General features: G+C 45.2%; 1 protein-coding gene across 1 annotated transcript in view; it reads left to right on the forward strand.

Annotated features, from left to right (window-relative positions):
- myo6a (myosin VIa) overlaps positions 1–22,242 on the forward strand; it is a 128,873-nt gene that overhangs the window by 71,950 nt on the left and 34,681 nt on the right. Inside the window, exons 21-27 of the mRNA XM_026194849.1 lie at positions 4,008–4,138; positions 4,236–4,313; positions 5,460–5,589; positions 8,811–8,901; positions 9,904–10,054; positions 13,232–13,440; positions 17,603–17,681. Of these exons, the coding sequence (XP_026050634.1) occupies positions 4,008–4,138; positions 4,236–4,313; positions 5,460–5,589; positions 8,811–8,901; positions 9,904–10,054; positions 13,232–13,440; positions 17,603–17,681 (869 nt within the window). The remainder of the gene's footprint in view (positions 1–4,007; positions 4,139–4,235; positions 4,314–5,459; positions 5,590–8,810; positions 8,902–9,903; positions 10,055–13,231; positions 13,441–17,602; positions 17,682–22,242) is intronic.

Here is a 22,242-nt window from a genome sequence, read left to right on the forward strand (position 1 = left end):
ACCGTGTGCTCCTACAGACGTCTGTCATTCTGCACGGTCCAGTGTGCTTTCTGTGTGAACCGTAAACCGAACGGTTCTTACGCAGCTTCTGTTCATATATCTGAACTGCCTGAGCCACAGTGTTCATCATCCACCTCAAACATCTGTTCCCCTGAGGATGGCAGGGCAGAACGAAGCATCCTGCTTCCTAAAGTCTGTATAAACTCTTAAGTCTTCTTGGTGATGTTCAGCTTGAAATAGCTGAGCTCCACGAAACTGTCAACCTCCAACTTCCAGCACTTCACAGCTTTCTTGTTCTGAACTCAGAAAACACTTTTCTGACGAGTTTATGGTCTCAGTTCTAGTTTGAACAAAGCATCAAGATAATTTTGTAAATTATATTATTAGAGTCAGAAAGGGGGAATAGCTAGTCTGTGCTCATTGGCTAACATCTTGTACAGCCAAAGTCCACGAACCAGAAAGCGACATCGCAGTGGCTCTGATTGTGTTTTATGTTCAGTGTGTCATAGCAAATACAAAAAAGTTCTCTGGTGCATGCTTCCGTCTTATGCAGTTTGAACGCTGTGTTGTCATTTTATTTCTTTATTTTATCTTTGAGCCATATATTCTGCGTTTGTGCCGTCCTGTGATTTAAACTGTTAACTCATTTAACGTGGCTGTGAGAGTACTTTATGCTGAGGAGGGGGTTGACGAAATCAGTGGAAAAACACTCGATGGAGGTCATGAGCTCCAAAGCAACTTAAGGACACGAACAAATACTGCAGAGAGGATGAATGAATGCCAATTAGCAGCATCTGTTTGACATGAAAGAGGCCTGAAAATGAGCCCTTTGATAGAAGCTTCCAGAGCAAAATGAGATGACTAACAATGCTTCAAAAATGGCGAATGATCTCCGTTTACAGGCGGTCTAAATAAATAGATTAATGTAATGTGTCAGAGGAAAGTTGTGGCAGCACAAGCAGCAGACAGAAAGGGTCACAAAGCTGAATATGCAGTGTCTGATAAAGGATGCTAATTGGCATGCGCAGACTGTTTGGACCAAGCTCTTTAAGCAGCCTTTAGCTGCTTAGAATTTTTTCTATTTGGAAGTTCTATTAATGGGATCAGCCGAAGCTCACTTCCATTTTTGTGCCAGTATACCTGAGAGTATTTTGATTTTTACCCATACGTCTAACAACAGATTGCACAATCCAGTGTCTAAAAAAATAACAATGCCATCTGTTTTGTTTTTCTGGGAATTATATTGTTCCTGTTTTTCCTGACAGCTGCCGTCAGGTCCGTAAGTACTTGTACAATGACAGAGCTTTTGTAGTTTTGTCTCTGTACACCACCACTGAGGATTTCAAATCAAACATTCAAGATGTTTATGACTTAAGTGCAGACTTTCTGCAGCTGTAATTCAAGGTGCTTAACAAAAGTACTGCATCATTTTTTTAGGAATTACAGAAGTTTTTATACAAAGTCCTACATTTTCTCAAAACTAACTGCTAGTCTGACATCATTTTAAGTATAAACACGGCTTTTAATACTTTGACTGCAATAGATTTTCATCCGTGATTTCCTGAAGTCTAGAACCCGTAGACATCTTGAGATCCTCTGCAGGCCTGTTTCTGGGTCTCTGTTTTTGTTTAACACCTGCAAAGCTGCTCTGTTGGGTTCAGACTTAGGTTGCTTTTGCAGTTTATTTGGGTCATTATTCATCTGTTTTGTGAAGCTCTGTCCGATCAGAGAGTACAGCCCTGAACACTTCAGGACTGAGCAGAGCAGTCATTGATGAGCAGTCATCAATAAACTCCAGTGACCTGCTTTCCCCAGCAACCATTCATGCCCATGTTTTAACATGAGCTCATCAGCTGTTTCGTTCTTTCTTCAGACTTCTCTCTTCTCATCATTCTGGTACAAGTTTGTCTTGAATTTATAAAAAAAACAAAACACCAAAAAACATGTTGTTGTTGTTGTTGTTGTTTTTAATTAAAAAAAACAAGTTTCTTTTGTTTTGTTTTAACTACACGTGCTCTTTTAGATGTTTTCTGGTAAAGTCTAATTCTAAAAAAGTCTGCTCTTGAGTGTAACCAGTGGTTTGCACCTTGTTGTAAGCTCTTGAAAGTGATACTCCTTAGTTAGTTTTTCTCTAACCTCTTGTTTCTGAACCATGGAAATAATTCTGCGATCATGTGCTTTAGCTGTCATCTGTGATCTTTCGGGTCTTTTGTTGTTGGTGAGCTGCTCAGAGCATTCTTCTTTTTTTTTTTTAAGAATGCACCAGATTGTTGATTTGGTTATTTGTAAAGTTTTTCCTCTGTCTGATTGGTTTATTTTGGTTTTTCATCTTAATTATGACCTCCTTCTTTTCATTTCAGTCTATAAGTTCAACACTTTGAATGACATCCAGATCATTTTATCTGCTCAACTTATCTTGAAATAATCGGGGAACAGGCAAAATGACAAAAACTGTGTTGTTGTCCAAGAGCTTATAGAGCTGTCTGTATTACCTACTTACCCCAGTCAAACCTGAAATGAGTGTTTTCTCGTTTTACACAGGTTAGTTGGCATCAATTCATATGCCTACTTATTAGCCTATAACAGTTTTAACCCTGGAAACCTAAGTCCTCATTAACAATGAGGAACACTAAGTCCTAAAACAAAACAAAAGTTTGGTGATAAAAATTTTTTCGTTTTTAATAAGTCATCATGTTGTTTCCTCTTCAGTGTGTTCAGATTTGAGGAGTCCAATGGTGCTTGGGAGGGGTGTAGAGGAAGCTGTGATGCTGGGTTAAAACAGCGGTTTTAAGTAAGACTCTCATGTTTATAATCGGTTCTTTAGAAGAAAGAAGAGATTATTTCGACTGCCAGATGGATTCATAATGAATCCTAATGTGAGATGATCTAAATCTATTATTAGTCAAATTCAGTGAAAAGATGTCCACATTGGTCACAGATTAAATTTTATTCATAACTGATGCTTTTTTTTAAGAGTAGGTCTCTTTTTAATATGGTCGGATCGTCAGAGGTCATCCACATTCGAGCCCTGCGACGATGCGGCTCGTCTATGAACTCGAGGATCTCCCCTCTGTCACTTCTGTTTGCATCAAGCCTCGAGGTCAGCCAGGCTTCCTGGTGTCAGTTATCTAATTTGGAAGACGGTCTTGGTCCTCGCTGTGCTCCTGTGTGTGCATAAGGAAGTAAAAATATTGTGTTTTTGTATCGTTGAAACTTCCTCTGTGTTCCAGTAACTTTCTATTTCTTTTTTAGCTGCAGCTAAAAAGGGACCTGCTTAAGAGAATAATTGAGTGAATAATAATTGAGTGACATTAATCAGCTAAGTCCATGAATGCAGAAACAAAAATGAATGCAGCAAACAACAAAAATGTATAAACAAGACTTTGGGGGAATTAGAGATCAGCTGTACATGGATACAAGTGAAGTGATGGAGGAAATAAAAGGTTTCACTATGTCAGAAGGAAATATAAAACTCTCTGCTAGTAAACTTCAACCTGCTCCGCACCATCCACCACACAGCAAAGAGAGTGAAGAGGCTGCAATGGGATTACAGAAACTGGCTCTTCATCACTTCAGAGCTGCTGTTAGAGGTGCTAGTGTAAACAGGAAGCTCCCAGCAGGGGCTCCCCGGTTGGTTTCTATCTGCAGGCAGTCCTCAGAGCTGTTTGATGTGAAAGCAGGAGGCATAAAAACTGCAGAACTGGGCAGCTCATACTGTGGACTCATGCCTTTTCTCCTTGGTATCAAGTATTTGTGTAATTAATTTATCTTATATGTGTACAGGTGGAAACCTCGTGTCGAGTCTTTTCGTGTTCCAAAAGCAGAAACGTCTTTTCAGACGTCCACTGAGATATTTGGTTTATGATTTACTGGTTTGGAGTAAAATGCCTAAAGCTCATGAGCTAACTCTGAGGGATTGTTTTTATTGCCTTTCTTGGCTGTGCGGTTAGTGGATCTTGAACTTTTTTGTCTGGTAAAATCATATTTTCCTCTTTTTTTGTCTGTAGGTATGGTCTCGGTGCTGGACCTGATGCAGGGCGGTTTCCCCTCCCGAGCTCCATTCCACGAGCTCTACAACATGTACCAGAAGTACATGCCTCCCAAGCTCACCCGCCTCGACCCGCGGCTCTTCTGCAAGGTCAGCCCTCCGCCCCTCGGGTCTGGCCCTGAGTGGTTATCATTTTAACAGAGCTATATCCCCATGTTTATCTCTGCCCTGCATATCTGTGTTGCAGGCTTTGTTCAAAGCTCTGGGGCTGAATGAAAATGACTACAAGTTCGGCCTGACCAGAGTGTTCTTCCGGCCTGGGAAGGTGAGGCTCTATTCCCTGCTCACTCTGGCTAATATAGATTTTGTTCACCTAAAGAAAGACAATAGAGCCAAAGGAAAAGCGCATTAGTTTTCTTTTGCTGCCGAGGTGAGACTAGATGAGGTTTTCTAAAGAAGTGCCAGAGCCAGCAGATGGGCTTTTTTTCTCCACCAGATGAATAATTAATCACGTTTGGGTCAGACGCGTGGCTTCCAGGAGGGACTTATGAAAGTGCACACATTTGCAGCAGAGAGCCTTGAAGCGCTACATGCCGGACAAACTATAAGCCTGACAGTATAGCTGCAGGGGATACATAAATACTTAAGTCCTCGCTGGCTGCTTTCTGAAGACGACACCACCCTCCAGTGTAGACGCAACATCACATGGTCCCCGTGAATAACTGTTTGCACCTGCGAGCAGCCACCGACAGTTGTGGCTTCCAGTTTTAGCAAATGTTAGGTGGCAGAAAAGTAAGTTTTATGTGTCAAAGCTTGAAGCACAGCCTTGGTAATCTTTGCACATCTCAGAGGCAGTGTAGCTCCTAATGTGATGGTGTGAAGCTTCAGACATCTGAAACCCGGAGGCGGGCGGGGGTTTGGCAGGGCTGCGTGTCACTGCTGTTAGAAATCAAGATTTGGAAAACAAACAATAAGGACACACAGATGTTGAGCAGATAATGCAGGAAATTCAGCAGTTTCTTTCATCGTTCAGGGGTGTTTGGAGGACACGATCACAACAAACGTCAGCTGCACAGTCGTAAAGAAGAGCTCCGAAGCCTTATAAATCCAGAGCAGTTAAGGTTAGAGAGCATTAAAGCGTGGGAGATATCCTTGACTTCTAAAACATTCATGAATGGAGTAGAGAACTCGAACTAGAATAAACGTACACCTCCGGTCTTCTGGCTGCTCTTTAGTGAGATACAAAACACACTAACAGAAAAATAAACCTGCTTTTAAGACTGAAGGACAAGGATTCAAGGCTATGATGATGATGATGATGTGTTATTTGTTTGGGATTATTTTCAGCGGAGTATTTGATAAAGAAGAGGCACACTGCCCATTAAAATGGCTAAAAGAACAAACGAGGTTTATCCGGGTAAAAATCAAAGACAATCACTGCTCTGATCACGTGTTTCTCGTCTCTGTCCAGTTTGCAGAATTTGACCAGATCATGAAGTCTGACCCCGACCATCTGGCCGAGCTGGTGAAGAAGGTCAACAAGTGGCTCATCCACAGCCGCTGGAAGAAGGTCCAGTGGTGCGCTCTGTCCGTCATCAAACGTACGCAACGTCTGCTCTTATATCACGATCGTGAGCTTTAACATGACGATGATCTAACAGTGTTTGAAAATGTGCGTCCATTTAAGATTCTGAAATGATAGAAAAGCATCCTCAGTATGAATAACTGGCTTTATGTTCTCTCAGTTGGTGTCTCAGTGGTCATACTGTAGCTGATGGAAATGAATAAATAGGCTCACTGAGGTTCTGTTGTAACCACCACAAAATCACATGTGATTTTTTAACTATACATAGAAGCTCCTTTGTTCACAGCAGGTTGCTTCGCTCGTATGACTTGTTGGGTTTTTACATCGGGTGCCCTCCTGATGCAACGTTCCTCCTCCCGGGATCAAACCAGGGATCTCTATCTTGCTGAGGCATAGAACGCTGCACTTGCTGAATTTCATATTAAGGTTTTGCAGGTCTTTGCATGTGAGCACTGCCCACGTGACGTTAACTTAACAGTCATGGGGATCATTTAGGATCCAGTCACACACTCCTACAGACAAGTCTGCAACCGTCGGCAACCACCTGTCGCTAGGAAGAACGGGCAGATGTAGTCTGAATGTCAATGGACTTCAAACACCCTGCAGCTGTTCTCCAAGCTGTAGTGCAGCTGGGAGTCGATAAGATTCCGCTTCAAACTTAAGGTTGTGCCTGCTGAAGCCAACATGTGGAAGTGGAAACTTCCATTAGTTGGCGAGTATTTGCAGACAGACAGGAAAAACTACAGGTAACCATGGCAACATGGTAGAAACCAAAGAAAACACCTTCTTTGCAACAGATTGCACCAGATGAGAGAGAGAAACCTCCAGGAACCACCGCCAGCCAATCAGGGGGTTGTTTTCACCTTCAGTGTGGCAGGAAACTCTTGAGCATGGCGTCACCTGACAAATTGACACAGTGATGTAACTCAGAGCTTCGTGAGTCCAGTCATGCCAAACCCCAGAACGGAGGTGGCCACCGTCACCCACTGCTTCATGAAGTCCCATTTTAAAGCTTCCTGTCTGCATTTGGGACATTGTCATCTTGTTTGCTGAGCACTCACATTGACCACCTCTGTGAGTGTATGCAGAATACTTATCTGCAGTAGAGGCACCTGTTGATCTGTCATCAGAATCCTTCAGGGTTTTTTTTTTTTTCATTGAGTAAAAAGAACCATTTTTGTTGCTTAAAGGCATTTAGGAGACCTTCAGGGACAGCAGCAGCAGGTCAGGTTTGCGCAGATTTGCGTAATTCTCGTATAAATCTTGCTCATTTAGCTCACAGTGTAGTGCAGGCAGATGTGTTTGGAGCCCCGTCGCGCAAACAGGAGGTGCACGGAGCAGGGAAAACAAACCACTGGCTGTTTATGTGCAGCAGAGGCTGCTGTGATAATGTGGGCTTGAGCTGTTGGAGGAGCGGTCCGTCTGTCTGCTGGTTTTTATTACTGCAGTGTCGGTCACTGCCTCTCTGTCTGTGTCCGTCTCCATTTATCCTGCTCTTCTCCGTTTTTGGGTTTTTCTCTCTCTCCTTCTCCATATCGATCGAGCTTTATTTGCAAAAACTACCCAAGCACGTCACCCATCCCATTAAAAATGGATCCAGGAGGCGTGGGGATGTTTCAGCCGTAACTGTTAGACAATACTTTGACTCGTGGGCTGCAGGAGCGCCCGGTGTCCTCTGCTCTCTAAATGCAAAGTCATTAATTCATCATCCTGTTATTGACGGTGTAGAAGTTACATATTCTGAGGTCATAACAAGATGAAACGAATTTGGCAGCGAGCAGAGATGTTATTGATCTCTGTCTCTATTTATCTTTCACACTTCATCTCCTCGGGCCTCCCTCGTAACCCCTCCTCTCGCTCTCTCTCTTGCTTTAATTTTCTCACTTCAATTCAATCCAAACTTCCTTCATTGGGAGGACGGAGAAGCGCCGGTGCTGTCACAGACTTGGAGACGGGTGGGTCTGAATCACAAATGATGTTTCTCTGTGAAGAAATCGTGAATTTCTGCAAACAACAGAAGGTAAACTGCATCAGAGAGCAGCTCGCCTCAAATTAAACCGATCTGTAGGAATTCAGCGGAACAAGGTTTCTTATCAGGACAAAGTCTGTAAACTTTAAGTTTTCTATTATTTACTCCTGAACTATGAGACAGAAAAGAAAGCTTCCTGCTGGCTTTGACCAGACCTGTACCTCGCATAGTCTGGACCTAGCTTCTGGATCTGCGTCTCCAGGAAGATGACCCTCAGCTCTGCTGATCTGAGGCCTCGGTCTCACATTTCAGGTCTTTTGGATAAAACAAATCTGATGTTTTATACCCAAATAGATACGAAATCCATGTGTGTTTTAGGGAAGGCTTACCTTGTGGTGCGTGCCAGGTCCTGTCTGCTTTCATAACACCAAGACGGGGACGGCAAAAGGTCTATAGTGAAACTTTACTACAATAGATTCAGTTCAGTGTTATTTATATAGCCCTAAATTACAGCAAGGTGCTTTATAGTGTCAGGTCAAGACAATAATACAGAGAAAGCCTCAAGAATCAGTCCCTATGAGCAAGCACTTGGTGACAGTGGCAAAGAAAAACTTCCTTTTGACAGGAAGAAACCTCAAACAGACCCGGGCTCAGGGTTGTTTTGCAAAAGACTTTTAGCTATCCTAGTAAGGAGTAAACCAGCAGTCTGAGTGCTCTCTCCAGGTGAGCGGTGCTATGAGCTCTTTGAGATGGAGCCTGATTATTTAAGACCTTTATGGCCAGCAGGGGGCGACGACTCTGGCTGGCAGAAATAAGTCGAGTTGTTTCGCATTCTGTAGTTTAATGTCCCGCTGAATAAAACAGGAAGTTAATTTATTTAATTATCGTCGAACTTATACTCTTGTAGTGTAGAGGTTTGCACATTTTTCTAACAGGAGGAAACACAAATCACTTCAGAGTTTTATCGTCCGGTGCAGAAATCTGCCAGATCAAACATGAGGAGATACCTGCTGTGAGACTTCTTGGGAATAAAAGCACAAAGCCCATAAATCACAGTGGTGTGAAGTCGTGACTAATAGGTCGTTAGCCAATGAGGTAATGACTGGATAAACCAACCGCACTTTGGGATTCTGAATGATCCCTGGTTTCCTACAGGATGCTGAAGTCGGGTTGTTTTGGTCTCGTGGTGCAGACTGTGACCTCGCTGCTTTCAGCTCTGAGGTTAAAGTTCCCATCTCGTTCTGCTTCTTTTCTTCTGTTTGTCACAGTGAAGAACAAGATCCTGTATCGAACCAGCGCCTGCATCCAGATGCAGAAGACGGTCCGGATGTGGCTCTGCATGAAGAAACACAAACCACGGTGGGTTTCCTTCTTTCTTTCCTTTGTTCCTCACTCCTCCTTTTCTTTCCTTATCTTTGTCCTTCTCTCTCCTCCCATTTTCATCCATTTATTCTTCTTAATTCCTCAGCTCCTCTCTCTCCTGCTCACGAAGTTTACCCCCCTTTCTCTTTTCTTCTTCATCTCTACCTCTTCATTATTTTCTTCATCTCCCTCTTCCTCTTTATGCTCACACAACCCTCATGCTCACCTGTTGCTACTCATGCTTTCTCTTCGCTATCGGCCTCTTTCACGTCCACGGTGTCGCGTTTCCCTCGGAGACGGCTGCTCTGTGATGCTTCAGCTCTGCTTATTACCACCAATCTCTCGCCGATAAACAACCTGCCGCTCCACGCTGCGTCCCTCACTGCAGGATGTGCTGGAGAGTGTGATTACAGAGGCCGGGTGGGGGTGCGCTGATGACCGGCGGGAAGAGTTTGGGCACAAATTCAGATTGAGCAAAGCAACATGACAAGGTGACAAGCATGAAATAAGCATCGTCAAAGTGGAGGTGGCACAAAGTCCAAGTCTGGCACGTCATAAATATGGTTTCGGTCATCGCGTGAAGCCCAGGCATCCAAGTCCTGAACAAGACTTTACACACCTGCATCCATGAATCATGCTGCACACACCTGATTAAAATATCGAGTAAAGTGGTGACACGTGATTTTCAACCAAACTCCTCTCTTGAGTAAAAAGATGCAGTTTAAGTGTGATTAAAATGAAGAGCTGATCAGATGCAGGCGAGTGTGAGCGTTAAACAGCGCGTCATCAGAGAAACTAATCAAGTGTTGAAGCCCAAACTGTGATTGAGATTATTCTGCGAGTAATTAGCGAGCTCTGCAGCAGAGCTGACGCTGCTTCGCTGACTGCCAGGTGACGAGATTACCAGCGTTTAACGGCTGCCCGCTGTTAACGAGCCCCCCGGCGGTGCTCTCTCCCTCTGATGCTTTTCATTACTGAGGCCTTGTGTTTGTGTGGCAGGATCGACGGGTTAGTCAAGGTGCGTAACCTGAAGAAGAGGATGGACCGCTTCAACGAGGTGGTGGGCGGGCTCAAGGAGGGCAAGCAGGAGATGAGCAAACAGGTCCGGGAGCTGGACGCCGCCATCGACACCCTGATAGTCAAAATCAAGGTGGGTGTGGTGCATAGTTTGACCGCGCACTGAAAAAGTGCCATGTTTATGAGAAATGAGATGTATACAACATTTATGAGAAAAAAAGTTTGCAAATTTGGAACAAAAATTATCTTTTTTTGTAAATTTCCTTATTTTTTTCTTAGATAAATGCTTGCAAATTTGTTTTAAAAAGAGTCTTTGATTGAATGATTGAATGTGATTTGAGGAATTTTATCTGGTTATCTCGTTGATTCACAGGCACTCAGCCTCTAAAGTGACCCTCTCACTGTCATAATGGTATTTCCTGTTAAACTGGATTAAACGGTGTGCTTTGTCTGACTGTAACGTCACCTCCTCTTCTAAGATAATCTTACCCGTGGATGTCATAAATCCTGAACGTGCCGCAGTGGATTTTTTTTTTTTTTTTAATTTCCATAATTTAGCACACCGTAGCTTCCCTGTCACTTTTCTTCCTGGAGGGAAGTGGTGGAGGCGTGAGGCTGACAGGCGTGAGGCTGACAGGTGTTCACCGCGGTATGTGTCGAGATAAGAGGGACAAACGCCGGTGGAGGAAGTCTGACTGAAAGGCTCCCGTCACTTCAGACTCCGCCCCGCAGCTTTGTTGTGGAGTGACTGCTAGTTGGAGGAAAAGTGGTGCGGTGACAGCCAATGTTCCCTCTAATTTTTCATGTGTCTGAGTGAACACACAAGCTCCCTGAGCGGTGAGCAACAGCAGACGTGTGCACTGTGGTCACGCCGGCATCGAATCCATCCAAAGTTACATGGTTTATTAAAATAATCAAATTACAGCATTTACATTTATGTTAAACTACTTTTAATTAAGTGCTTTAGCCCACTTACAATGAAAATTAAAAACAATCTTGTTCATGACCTGTTTAGTATGTTAACACTATTGGAAGTAAAAATAACTTGAACTCCAATTTTGAAAACAAAATTTTCTTCTTCTTTTTTTTTTTTAAGTAAAGCTCTGACTTGTATTGTAAGTATGAGTCTGTGGTCTGGGAGAGAGTCCTGTAACTCTGTCTGCAAAATACAGTAAATAATGACCAATGTTGGGCAATTAATTATGTAGTTCTTCAAAAAGGGGTTAGGGTTTGCAAACAACAACGTTTCTTGCAGCTGTTTACCTAAAAATGCAGCCAAGGCATTTTTAAACAAACATTTCAAACTATTTACGGAACAATCAGGTGTTCTGCATCAAATTTGATGCCACACAAATCATTTGTGCCACTCCACAAAATAATTTCTGTCCACTATAAGATAAAGGAGAACAACAGCCTGATACCTGCAGGCCTGACAGCAGGACATGTGTCACTCCTGTAACATTCAGCAGTCGCCTCATTGTTCTGACACACACAACAAAACTATTGACTACACTACACACTAACTACACAAGATTTGCGGTAAACGTTGCTAATCTCTCACATCCCAAAACACCGTCACTCCTGAAACTCCCCCCATTCCCAAACAACTAAGTGCGATGTTGCCATATATTTTTATGATTGGTCGACATGGTACATTTTTCGACCAATAGGAAAGGGTGGGGGTTTTCAGTTTTGTTTTTGCTCGCAGGTGGTTTTCCTTATAAAACGCTGTTTTTACCGTTTCTTCCCGCAGTAAATATAAACAACGATAGTATTCAGGAAGAAAACCAAACATTGCATATAATTTTATCATAACTCTGGTTTTACGTGGCCTATCAACACAATTTCAAAAATGGTATAAAGTCCACACTTTTTCCATCAATTGTTCCGTCTGTCCTGCTCACATCTCCAATGGTTGTACACGTTGTCATTAACGTGCCAGCCACGCCGCTTTGCCAGCTAAAACACTGGTGTCAGCACATCAGGACGCTGTCATAGCCTGCCAACGATGTTGATTAGCTGCGTATATACGAATGTGAATCACATCATTGGCTGGACTATGGGATAAGGTGGCATCGTTCTAATCCCATACGCGCAGAATTGTTAAAGTTTTAATTTTTATTTCAATTCAGGTTAGATTTTTTTTGTGCGCAACGCAGATGTTCTGTGCTCAGAGACCAGCAGTGCGCAATTCCGCACGCGCACAGCTTAGAGGGAACATTGTTAACAGCAGATGCACATAAATATTCATCATCCTGAGACTCCAACGCGTTTCCCTCCTCTGGTTTACACGACCGCCCCGCCCCGTGTTTGTCTGTCAAATGTCAGATCGTGCCCCGATGACACCTGAACACGCCGTGACGGTGAAATGTGAGAATACCGACGCTTCCGAGGGAGTTTTTGTAGCCCTGGCAGAGACTTAAAGGCAGGCTTCTTCACTCTGTGATCACAGATATCAGATGTGGCCTACACGACCACCGGCTCAGCACAGAAACATAAACGTGTGTGACACGCTGCAGCTTAGCCACAACTCAATAACAGCATTTAGGATATTTATAATGAGCTGGATGAGCTGGGGTAAAATTCAACAGAAATAAAGTTCAGGAGTTTAATGTCGTATGTTTACACGAAGAAATAGACATTTACAGCAAGAAGATGGCAAAGTTACAACAAAAATTAAATAAAAGTGGCAAATTGAGTGAAAAATCTGGATATTTATGAGAAAATACTGGAAAATTAAATAGGAAAAATGTTTGTCATTCAAGTGAGTGATAAAATAATAATAAGCATTAAGTCCAAAGATCAGGAAAAGAAATGTATAAACAGACTCCAGTTTAGTATTTAGCAGGACTGACACCAAGACATCTGTGGAGTTTGGTTTGCTTTCCTGGGCTGCTCATTATTAGCTATCAAAGACTCCATTAAGAATATAGGTTTTAATTATTCATGCTGTTGTAGCTCCAGGACGCAGGGCCAGGGGTCTAAGCCCACCTACTCAGCGTGTCCTGGTCTGCCCAGGCCTCCTTCCAGCTGGATATGCATGAAACATCCAGGAGGCATCAACCGAGCTCCTCGCCCTGTCTCTAAGGCTCCCTTCAGAGGAAGCTCGGTCACTATTCGTATCTCGTGGCTGGAGATGAGGGTGAAGGGTGGATCATAACCGCATTTCACATGCGTGATGCAGTGAAACAGATCAGCCTGCACAGATTCTCCATCCAGTGCTTTGAATCCGCACGGTCCAGATATCGGGATCGGTGCTTCCTTTTGTGAGACCTGACTGTAAGTGCAACCTTGTTTTTGTGCCTTGTAGACCACCATAATGGGCCGCATCGACATCGACCACGAGTACAAGGGCCTGGTGACCCGGTCAGAGAAGCTGCTGACCGAGATGCAGAAGAAGAAGAAGGAGGAGGAGGAGCGCGAGCGGCTGCGACGCATCCAGGAGGAGATGGATAGAGAGCGGAAGCGAAGGGAGGAGGAGGAGCAGCGCCGCAAGCAGGAGGAGGAGGATAGACGGCTGTAAGTGGGACGGGGGGGTTTAAAGTTGGAGTACTCGAATGTTTCTGGTCTCTTCACTGAAATACTTTTGTTTCGTTGTCGCAGCCAAAACGTGGAGAGGCACTCGTAGAAGTGACAAACACACTCAGACGGCTCGGCACAGATTTACAGCAGCGTGTACCACAGCTGTGTGTGTGTGTGTGTGTGTGTGTGTGTGTGTGTGTGTGTGTGTGTGTGTGTGTGTGTGTGTGTGTGTGTGTGTGTGTGTGTGTGTGTATGTATATGTGTGAGTGTAATTCCTGTCCATAAATACAGCAGGTCATTGAAAGGATTTAAGAGATGATGCCTTCAGGATGAAGATTTTGTTGGAAGTTTTTACTGTTACTGGGCTGCGTTGCCATGTAACCTTTAATACCTGAGGATTTAAAAATGGCAAAAGCTAAATTTACATGTTTATATCGATTGGCTTCATGTTGGTTTCAGGTTTCAGGAGCCTTTTGTGTCCAGCTGGAGTTGTTTTAGTTTCCTGCTGTTTCCGAGTCTCTGTTTTAGCTCAGTTTTTGTTCTCCACCACCTTCTGTGAACGATGTAGGTTTTCTTAGCTTCACTTTAACACCACAGCTCTGCAGAATTAGTCTCAGGTTTGTGAGAGCCTGTCTTATAAAACACGCCAACTCCTCCTACACCATCAAACAACACTGGCACACAGGTGCATCTCAGGCCCCTGTATCCGATGCTATCATGTTATCAGATTGCTTAGCAACCACCAAGCAATGTGCTAAAGTGACCCACTTGTAGAGTTTATGCATCTCCTGAAAACCATGGTTTCACAAACACACACACAGGTTATTAATGCTGCCTAGCAACCACCTAACAACCCACTAAAACACAGACCAACATTTCAAAGCGCAGCACTGACAGCCCCTCTGTGAGGTCATCAATAATTGCTTAAAAAAAGTGTTTTTTGCATCATTTGACAATAAGTGGGAAAGTCCACACAGGAAGTAAGATTCGGTCTTCCTGTGTGTGATGCGCCTAGTGGGTGGGGCTTTAGAAGATCTGCTTAGATTCAGCAACATCTCTTGTCGACAAGAGAAAGAAAATAGTTCCTTCATTTAATGTTTTTCAACAGAGGATTTCTGGGTCATGTTTTATTCTCAGTCTTCACAGCTTACCACAGCGTGTGTGGTGTTGCACGCCATCTTCACACACACACACACACACACACACACACACACACACACACACACACACACACACACACACACTCTCTCTCTCTCACTAAACAGCTGGAAATTACATCTAGCTCCTTATTTATAAGGAAGTCACTCTTTTTTCTTGGTAAGCTTTCAATCAGCTCAGCAGCACTGTCTTTATATGTACCTCTAAAAGCTAAAAGCTCATTTAATGTCACAGAAGCACAAAATGTGAATAAGCATGTTTTCAGACTCTTTTATTCTGACATGTGTCCTGCACAAGCATCACTGTGCAAACACAGAGATGTCTAGCGTAAGTTGCTCTGTGCCGGAGTTTCCCAAATTCACTGTGGTTACGAACATCAGTCACATGTCACGGTGGTTTCCATGCCGACCTCGGCTCATGCACCAGTCTCTTTCATCCGCAATATAAAAGCACACCACACACACAAGCACATCTTAGCTTAAAGCACAGAGCATAAAATTGAAATTAAGAAACAAAATCTGTATAAATATATAAGTATGTCCGTGCAGCGTCTCAGTGATCCAGGTCGAAGGCAGATGGACTTCTTTTAGCTTTCTGAAGATGTTTCACCCCTCAGCTGAGAGCCTTCTTCAGCTCTGAAAGCTCCAGTTTTCTTTCAGCTGAAGCACTTTGGACCAGATCACGGGGCGAGGGCCGGCTGCTTCCATTATACTGAAGTGAAGGGAGACACGTCTACCTCTGAAATCTCCAAAACTTGAACCAAAAGGAAAAGGGCATAAATTTGGAGTGAACTCTTTCAAAGTTCTGCTGTATTTGCATGGTCTGTAAAGATAAAATACAAAAAACAAACTTCATATTATACAGTTATCTTTAAACATCAGCCGGGCTTTAACACCTCCACCTGAATATCACACGTCCTTTAGAAAAGAAACTACAAGCTCTGTTTTATCTGCTTAACGTGCGCAAATACCAGCCGTCCTCCTTAAAAAGTTCATTCAAAGTTCAACAGCCCAGCTTCAGCACTAAACCTGCCTTTGGGGGCTCTGGCTGTGGAGGTAACCTCAGACTGCTGTCCAATCAGAGGTGTTACAGCCCTCCTCAGAGCGTCGTATTTGTAAGGCTGAGAAAACCATCCAGGAGTGACGACGCGCCGCCTCCCACGCTCCGTTTTCACTCTTTATCCTTTTCCTCGGGTCTTTTTTTGATGTTTAAGAGACTGCTGAGGATTTGAATCCATCACACACCCGCAATCGCTTACACGGAAAATTTCATTTCCCGCCTAGATTGTGGCATTCGTATTCCTCACACGGGTTTGTCCTCCACATTGCTGCTTGCAGCGGGATGGAAGGTCTTTTAGGAGGACTGATGGGGGCCATTGTGTTCGTCACAAACCACTAGCTGCTAATATAAGACATTAGAGACGACAGCCTGAATTTTATGGCCCTCTTCCCTTCACTTTATTCTCCTCCTCTGGCGAGTTATGAACCCCCAGGATTCACCTGAAGGTCACAGACTGAAGGTCATGAGAGCAGATCTCGTGCAGCCTTAATCCTTGTAGTATCTGTAAGAACACACTAAAGCCTGCCAGGTAATGAGAAACCAGAAACTTCTGTCTTGACGACGACTTGGAGCCCCGTGTTCTGTCATCTTTTTCCACACAAAGATGACGTTTCTATTTACGGCGGCCCGCAGCGTGTGCAGCAGCACAATAACCTTCAGGTCCTGCATGACTGGCGAGGACAAGCTGGAGGTAGTAAAGAGGCCAAAAGTCAGAGCTTTGGTGGTCTGATAGTTTTCCAGTGAGCGCACAACAGAAATAAAACGGCTGAGAGACGACAGGAGGAATCCATCAATCAGCAGATTTCTGAATATTCTTCATTCCACCTTCGTAAATGAGGTTTTTAAAATATATGCTTGACTGTGTGTCTTGTTTAAGTAATTATAAAGTCTTACACTGGGATTCTTTGTCTTTTAATGAGAGAGGAGAGTAGAGAGGTTTGCAGTTGCCTAAAGGCCACCTCAGCTAGGTGAGCTCTCACAGGAAGTCATTTCCAGCTCCGTGTTTTTTAATGACTCTGCTGGAGTAGCTTTGCATGATTCACAGCTTAGAATAATCCTCCTTTAATTTTTACTGAAAATTATATGAAACGAGCCATTCTTGCTCCTCGGTTTGTCAAGAAAACTTTCTTCTGATTAGCTGCCCCTCATAAAGAAGGAGGTGGGTGGGGCTTCTGTATCTGGCTCTCAGGATTTATGTGCACTTATCATCGAAACCTTGTTTAATAAAAATGTGTGACAGGAAACGAAGAGAAGCCAACAGGTCTGTTTTTCCACTTTAAATCAGATTTTTGTACAGAGCAACTTTTTGACGTGTAACCGAGTTTAAATGAAAGTAGGGTTTGAAATGATGCACCTTTCTTTGCTGTGCTAACTTAAACTTCTGATAACAAGTGGTTGGTGGAGACCAAATATGGGGCTAAAAGCACATTAGCTACAAAGCCACATGTTTTTACAGATCAGTAACCTGCAACAAACGTTTCAAAAAGCCTTTTAAAGGAAAATATTAATTCTGTTAGAAAATCATGCCTCTGGTAAAAGGTTTCAGCTGTTAATAATGGTCTTTACTGGGCCGAGTCGACGCTGCTGAAAATGTGTTGGTTGTGTTCGCGTTCATCCCCCTCCAAGCTGTTTTTACTCCTGTTACTAAAGCGTCAGAATGAAAGCTAGGAAAGCAGGTCTGGTTCTTCTGGAGACAAACAGAACAAGAGGCAGTTGGTGTCACACCGCAAATATTTCAGTGATTACATTCAGATCTGAGTATTTATGAGTGATTCATCATCGTCTGAGAGCGCTCAACATAACGGTGAACACACAGAGAAGCGCTGCACTTTCAGTCCCCCTCTGTCTCCTTTTCTCTGATGTTTTACTCTTCTTCCAAATGTGTTTTGCCTTCTTTCCGCTTTTCTGTCCTCATCTCTGCTTTTGTGTTTCGTCTCTGCAGGAAAGCAGAGATGGAGCTGAAGAGGAAGCAGGAAGAGGAGGAAAGGAAGAGGAGGGAGGAGGAGGAGAGGCGGATTCAGGTGGGTGTGTGTCGCTGCAGGCGGCCCGCAGACAGCAGAGCTCTGTTGGCCTTTGTTGTTTTTAACCCTGGAAGCTGTTTGCAGATGATTTACAGGACGGATCCTGCAGGTTAACAGTCCAGCGTCTATAAAAGGGGCTGTTTGAGTTTAGGTCTTCTATTTTAAATACATTCCAGAGTGTGACACCGTGATGAGTAACACTCTGCATTTTGGTACAACAAGAGGATGTGGATTCAGTTTGTTTCTATTTACAAAATGTGTCCTTTTTTTACAGAAAGGCACAATTAAACTTAATTAAACTTTTTTTTAACCTTTATTCATTCGTATAAAACGACACCAAACACAACAAAGTGCAACATGTGCAGATATCTTCACATAAATACGTTCCTAAATCAGTGCTCAGTTCCACCTTGGACATTTCTGTGTTACAAAAAGCAATGAAACTACCTTTTTTTTAAAAATGAAATCTTCTTTGATATGAAAATCCTGCAGGAAGTCTCCCCACAGAGGGGCCCTTCCCAGGTTTGAACCCACGGCCCTCGAGCTGTGAGGCAGCGGTGCCGACCGTGCAGTCTAAACACATCATTTCAGTTCAACCTGCGGGCATGTGAAACAGCTATTGTTTCTATGGTTACAAAAACACATTCAGACTTCAACAGGAAAATGTTGTTCAGATTTTGTTGTGATGAAAGAAAATCAGCAAATGTTATGTCTTATCACAATAAAAGGACCAGTTTTTCTATGTCATCCTCTTCTGGTGGAGCCCCACCAGCAGACTGGCTGCCCCTGCCTTGCTCTCTTGGGGGCTCTTCCTGTTATGTTTTATCCTCCCCACTGTCACAGAGTACTCCGTGTACTCCCCCCCCCCCCCTTTTTTTTTTTTTTTGGTAGATGGTTTTGTTTTTAACAACTAGAACTGTACTTGTGTTGAACTTGGCCAGAGTCTCAGTAATGGTCAGTGCGTGTACAAATAATGTGTGAGAGCTGAATGCTCAGGTTCACTCTGTTTTTTTCTACTCTTGTCCCTGTGTGATGTCATACAGAGGGCATATCCCTAACATAGTGATCGTCTGCCCAAAGGGCTGGCCCAACTCCTGTTTTAAGAGGGGCAGCCAATCAAAAGAAAGTTGACTTAAAGTGGGGGGGCTAAAACAGCTCTTGCTGTGATGCAAAGCTGGTCTGTAGAGTGTAACTGAACCCTTCCGATAATTAAACTATTACAGGAGATGAACTGAAGTCACACTATCACCATCATCATTTCGAATCCCACCTGATCTCAAACTCCTTAGCAGTTCTCTTTCATAGCATTCGTTTCGTGTCTCACTATGGGAATGCCTCCTGCGTGACCTCATCAGAAGCTCAAATACCATTACGCCGGCTAGGTGACGCCTATGTCAGAAGGGGCCAGTGCCTCCCTATATAATAGGCTGACATAGCGTCAGATGTCATTCAAAAACCTCTTCTCGCCTCTCACCTGTAGACAACTGTGCTGTTGGGTGCTAAAGCTAAACTGCACACAGATTCGAGTGAACAACTCGGTCGCCGGGCGCTTTGTTACCAGCTTTTCAGTTGTCCACTAGCATACAAGCAGTAGCAATACTGCTCTGTGGCTAGTGCCGGTGCCAAGTAGCAATACTTTCACCCAGCGAAGTAGCAACACTTTGCTAATAAAGGTACCCCTAGCTTCACCATCAGGTAGCAATACCCTTCGACGCTAGCGGTTTTACACATTAGGTAGCAATACCTGTAGAAAAGTAGCAACACTTTTCACCCCACGTTAGCGAGGAATAGCAATATTCTCCGCTCTCGGTGTCAGCCTCGCTAACTTGCGCGACCCTCTAGCTAACCATGGCTACGACGGCCAACGAAGTTGCAAAACTTTGTCCTTGCGGAAAGAAGATTTCTGCCTGAGATACACACCCCGTGTGTGCGGCATGCCTGGGTTTATCTCACGCTCAGGCTGCCTTGACACCTGCACATGACTGTATCCACTGCGCGGCTTTCCCAAGCAAACTACTCCGCCGCAGGCTAGCTCGCCAGGCTAACCTGTTGGGCGGCGACCCTTTGCTGTGTGAGGATGCTGCGGCGCAAGGAGAAACTGAGATGCCCGATGATTTGGCCGCAACGCCAGGGCCGAGCTGGGCAGAGGCAGACCCTCAGCCCATCACGACTGCTTTCCCGTCGCTGGAGGCACACGGAGATCGTGTGTTTTTCTGCGATGCTGGAGTCACCTGGGGAGGAGATGCTAACGAGGACGGAGATGAGTCAGCTGACTCTGAGCTCCTGCTGTCTGACGACGGTGAGGAGGAAGATTCCACCTCCTTGGCTAGCATCAGCTGGGCTGCAAAGCCCTCGGCTACCGGCGAGGTTGAAAAACCGACACCGCCGTCTCCCCTGGATCTCGACATGCAGGACATGTGCAAGTGCGCAGCCGCTAGGCTCAATATCCCGTGGCCCGCCATACAAACAGAGGTTGTAAAGTCTCGTTTTGACGGTAAGAAATTGCCGAAGGCGAAAAAGACGGGGAAGCATGTGTTGCCTGTTTTCCCTGAGCTACTCGATGAAATAGCGGTGACGTGGAAAGCAAAACCTTACAGCGAGAAACACCCCATCGTGGGGAGCTCCCTGCTGGATTGTGAGGGGATGGAGTCTATCGGCCTCCGCCAGATGCCACAAGTGGAGCCGTTGGTGGCGAGCCATCTTCACCCGAAGACGTCTCTGTACTCATCGGCTCCATCTCTCCCCTCCAAAACAGACCGCTTCCAGTCTAGCCTTACAGATAAGTGCTACAAAGCAGCGGCTCTGTCGGTAAGAGCCAACAACGCCTCTTCTATGCTAATGGATTACCAAGCTGAGCTAGAAGAGGACATGACAGCTAACCCAGATACCACAGTGTGGGAAGAAATCTGCGTTATAACTGACCACGTCCTCCGCCTCCACAAGATAGCCATACAGGCTACTGGGAGAGCCATGGGCCTCATGGTTCTTCAGGAGCTAGCATGCTGGCTCGGGCTCACCAACCTGACGACCAAGGAAAAAGAGGAACTCCTCAACACCCCTGTCGTCCCTCACGGTCTCTTCGGTGCAGCTTTTACATCCATGCAGAAGACATGTGAGTAGAAAAAGAGAGATGATGAGGCTCTGAAACTCTGCCTGCCGAGGAGGGCCCTGCACGCCACCCCAGCAGCGCTGCGCCAGTCATTCGCGCAGGCAGCGTCTCGCCCGGTCCCCGCTTTCAGGATTCCCAAAGTGCCTAAGACGCAGGCAGCCCCCAGGCTGCCCCCCAGGCTGCCGGGGCCCCTAAGAATCCATGGACTCAGAAGCAGTCTCCCCAGGCCAGACCTCAAGCGGCCCCTCCTCCTCCTCCCCCCGCTGCCGCGATCGTAAGGAGGAAGAAGCGGCCGGCCTGACAGCCTCTCCTCTAGGCGGGAGCGAACCCAGTTTCTCCCCTTCATGGGCCGCCCTGCCGCCTCCCAGCTCCGTTCCAGAGCAAGTTCAACGGGACATGTTCCACACAGAGTGCTTGACTCGGGCCGGCGTTCCTGTCACCAGACCCGCCAGAGGGAAAGAGAGCCAAAGTTTGCAGTGTTGTTTCACGAGCACTTCTCTCATGCATTCTGTATTAAAAAAGCCCCGACACGTGCATCCAGGCAGTTAGCCATCGAGTGTTGCAAAACACATGAAAAAATCAAACATGCTGAAAAACAGAGCACCGTCTGCCATAACGCAGCCCGTGGAGACTCGCGTTTCCACGGCTGTGATGATGCAGATGAGCCAGTCACCTCGCTCGCCTGTGACAGAGGTGATGGGACACCGAAATGGCGTATGTTTCGCGCTGCGACCACAAGGGGGCGCCAAAACGCCATATTCGGTGGAGTGGCCAGTGAGTGCTCTGTCTCTCCACATGAAGAGCTGGGCCACCTGCACTCAGTCAGCATGGGTGCTGAGGACATTGAAAAAGGGCTACAGGCTGCAATTCAGTGTCGCTCCACCACATTTCAAAGAAATCGTTTACTCTCGTGCTCTGGGTGAGTCTGCCAGTTTTCTCCTGGAGGAAATTTCCACCTTGAGAGACAAAGGAGCTATAAGAGTTGTCCCTCCCGAGGAAATGCACAGCGGATTTTATTCAAGGTATTTCCTTGTGCCAAAGAAAGGGGGGAGGGGGATGAGAGCCATTCTGGATCTCCGTGCCCTGAACCGGCATTTGAGGACATACAAGTTCAGGATGTTGACGCACGCCTCGCTGCTACGGTTTGTACGAGCGGGCGACTGGTTCACATCAATCGACCTGAGGAATGCTTATTTCCACATCCCCATATATCCCCCACACCGAAAGTATCTGAGATTTGCTTTCCAGGGGATGGCATACGAGTTTGTAGTCCTGCCTTTTGGTCTCTCACTGAGCCCAAGGGTGTTTGTGAAATGCACTGAGGCAGCAGTGGCCCCGCTCAGGAAAAAGGGCATTCGGGTGGCCACATACATCGACGATTGGCTGGTGGCAGCCCTAACCCGCCAGGGAGCGACTTGTCACACAAATGCTCTCATACACCATCTGGAGAGT

The sequence above is a fragment of the Astatotilapia calliptera genome, chromosome 15 (genome assembly GCF_900246225.1).
Source record: "Astatotilapia calliptera chromosome 15, fAstCal1.2, whole genome shotgun sequence".
Lineage (NCBI taxonomy): Eukaryota > Metazoa > Chordata > Actinopteri > Cichliformes > Cichlidae > Astatotilapia > Astatotilapia calliptera.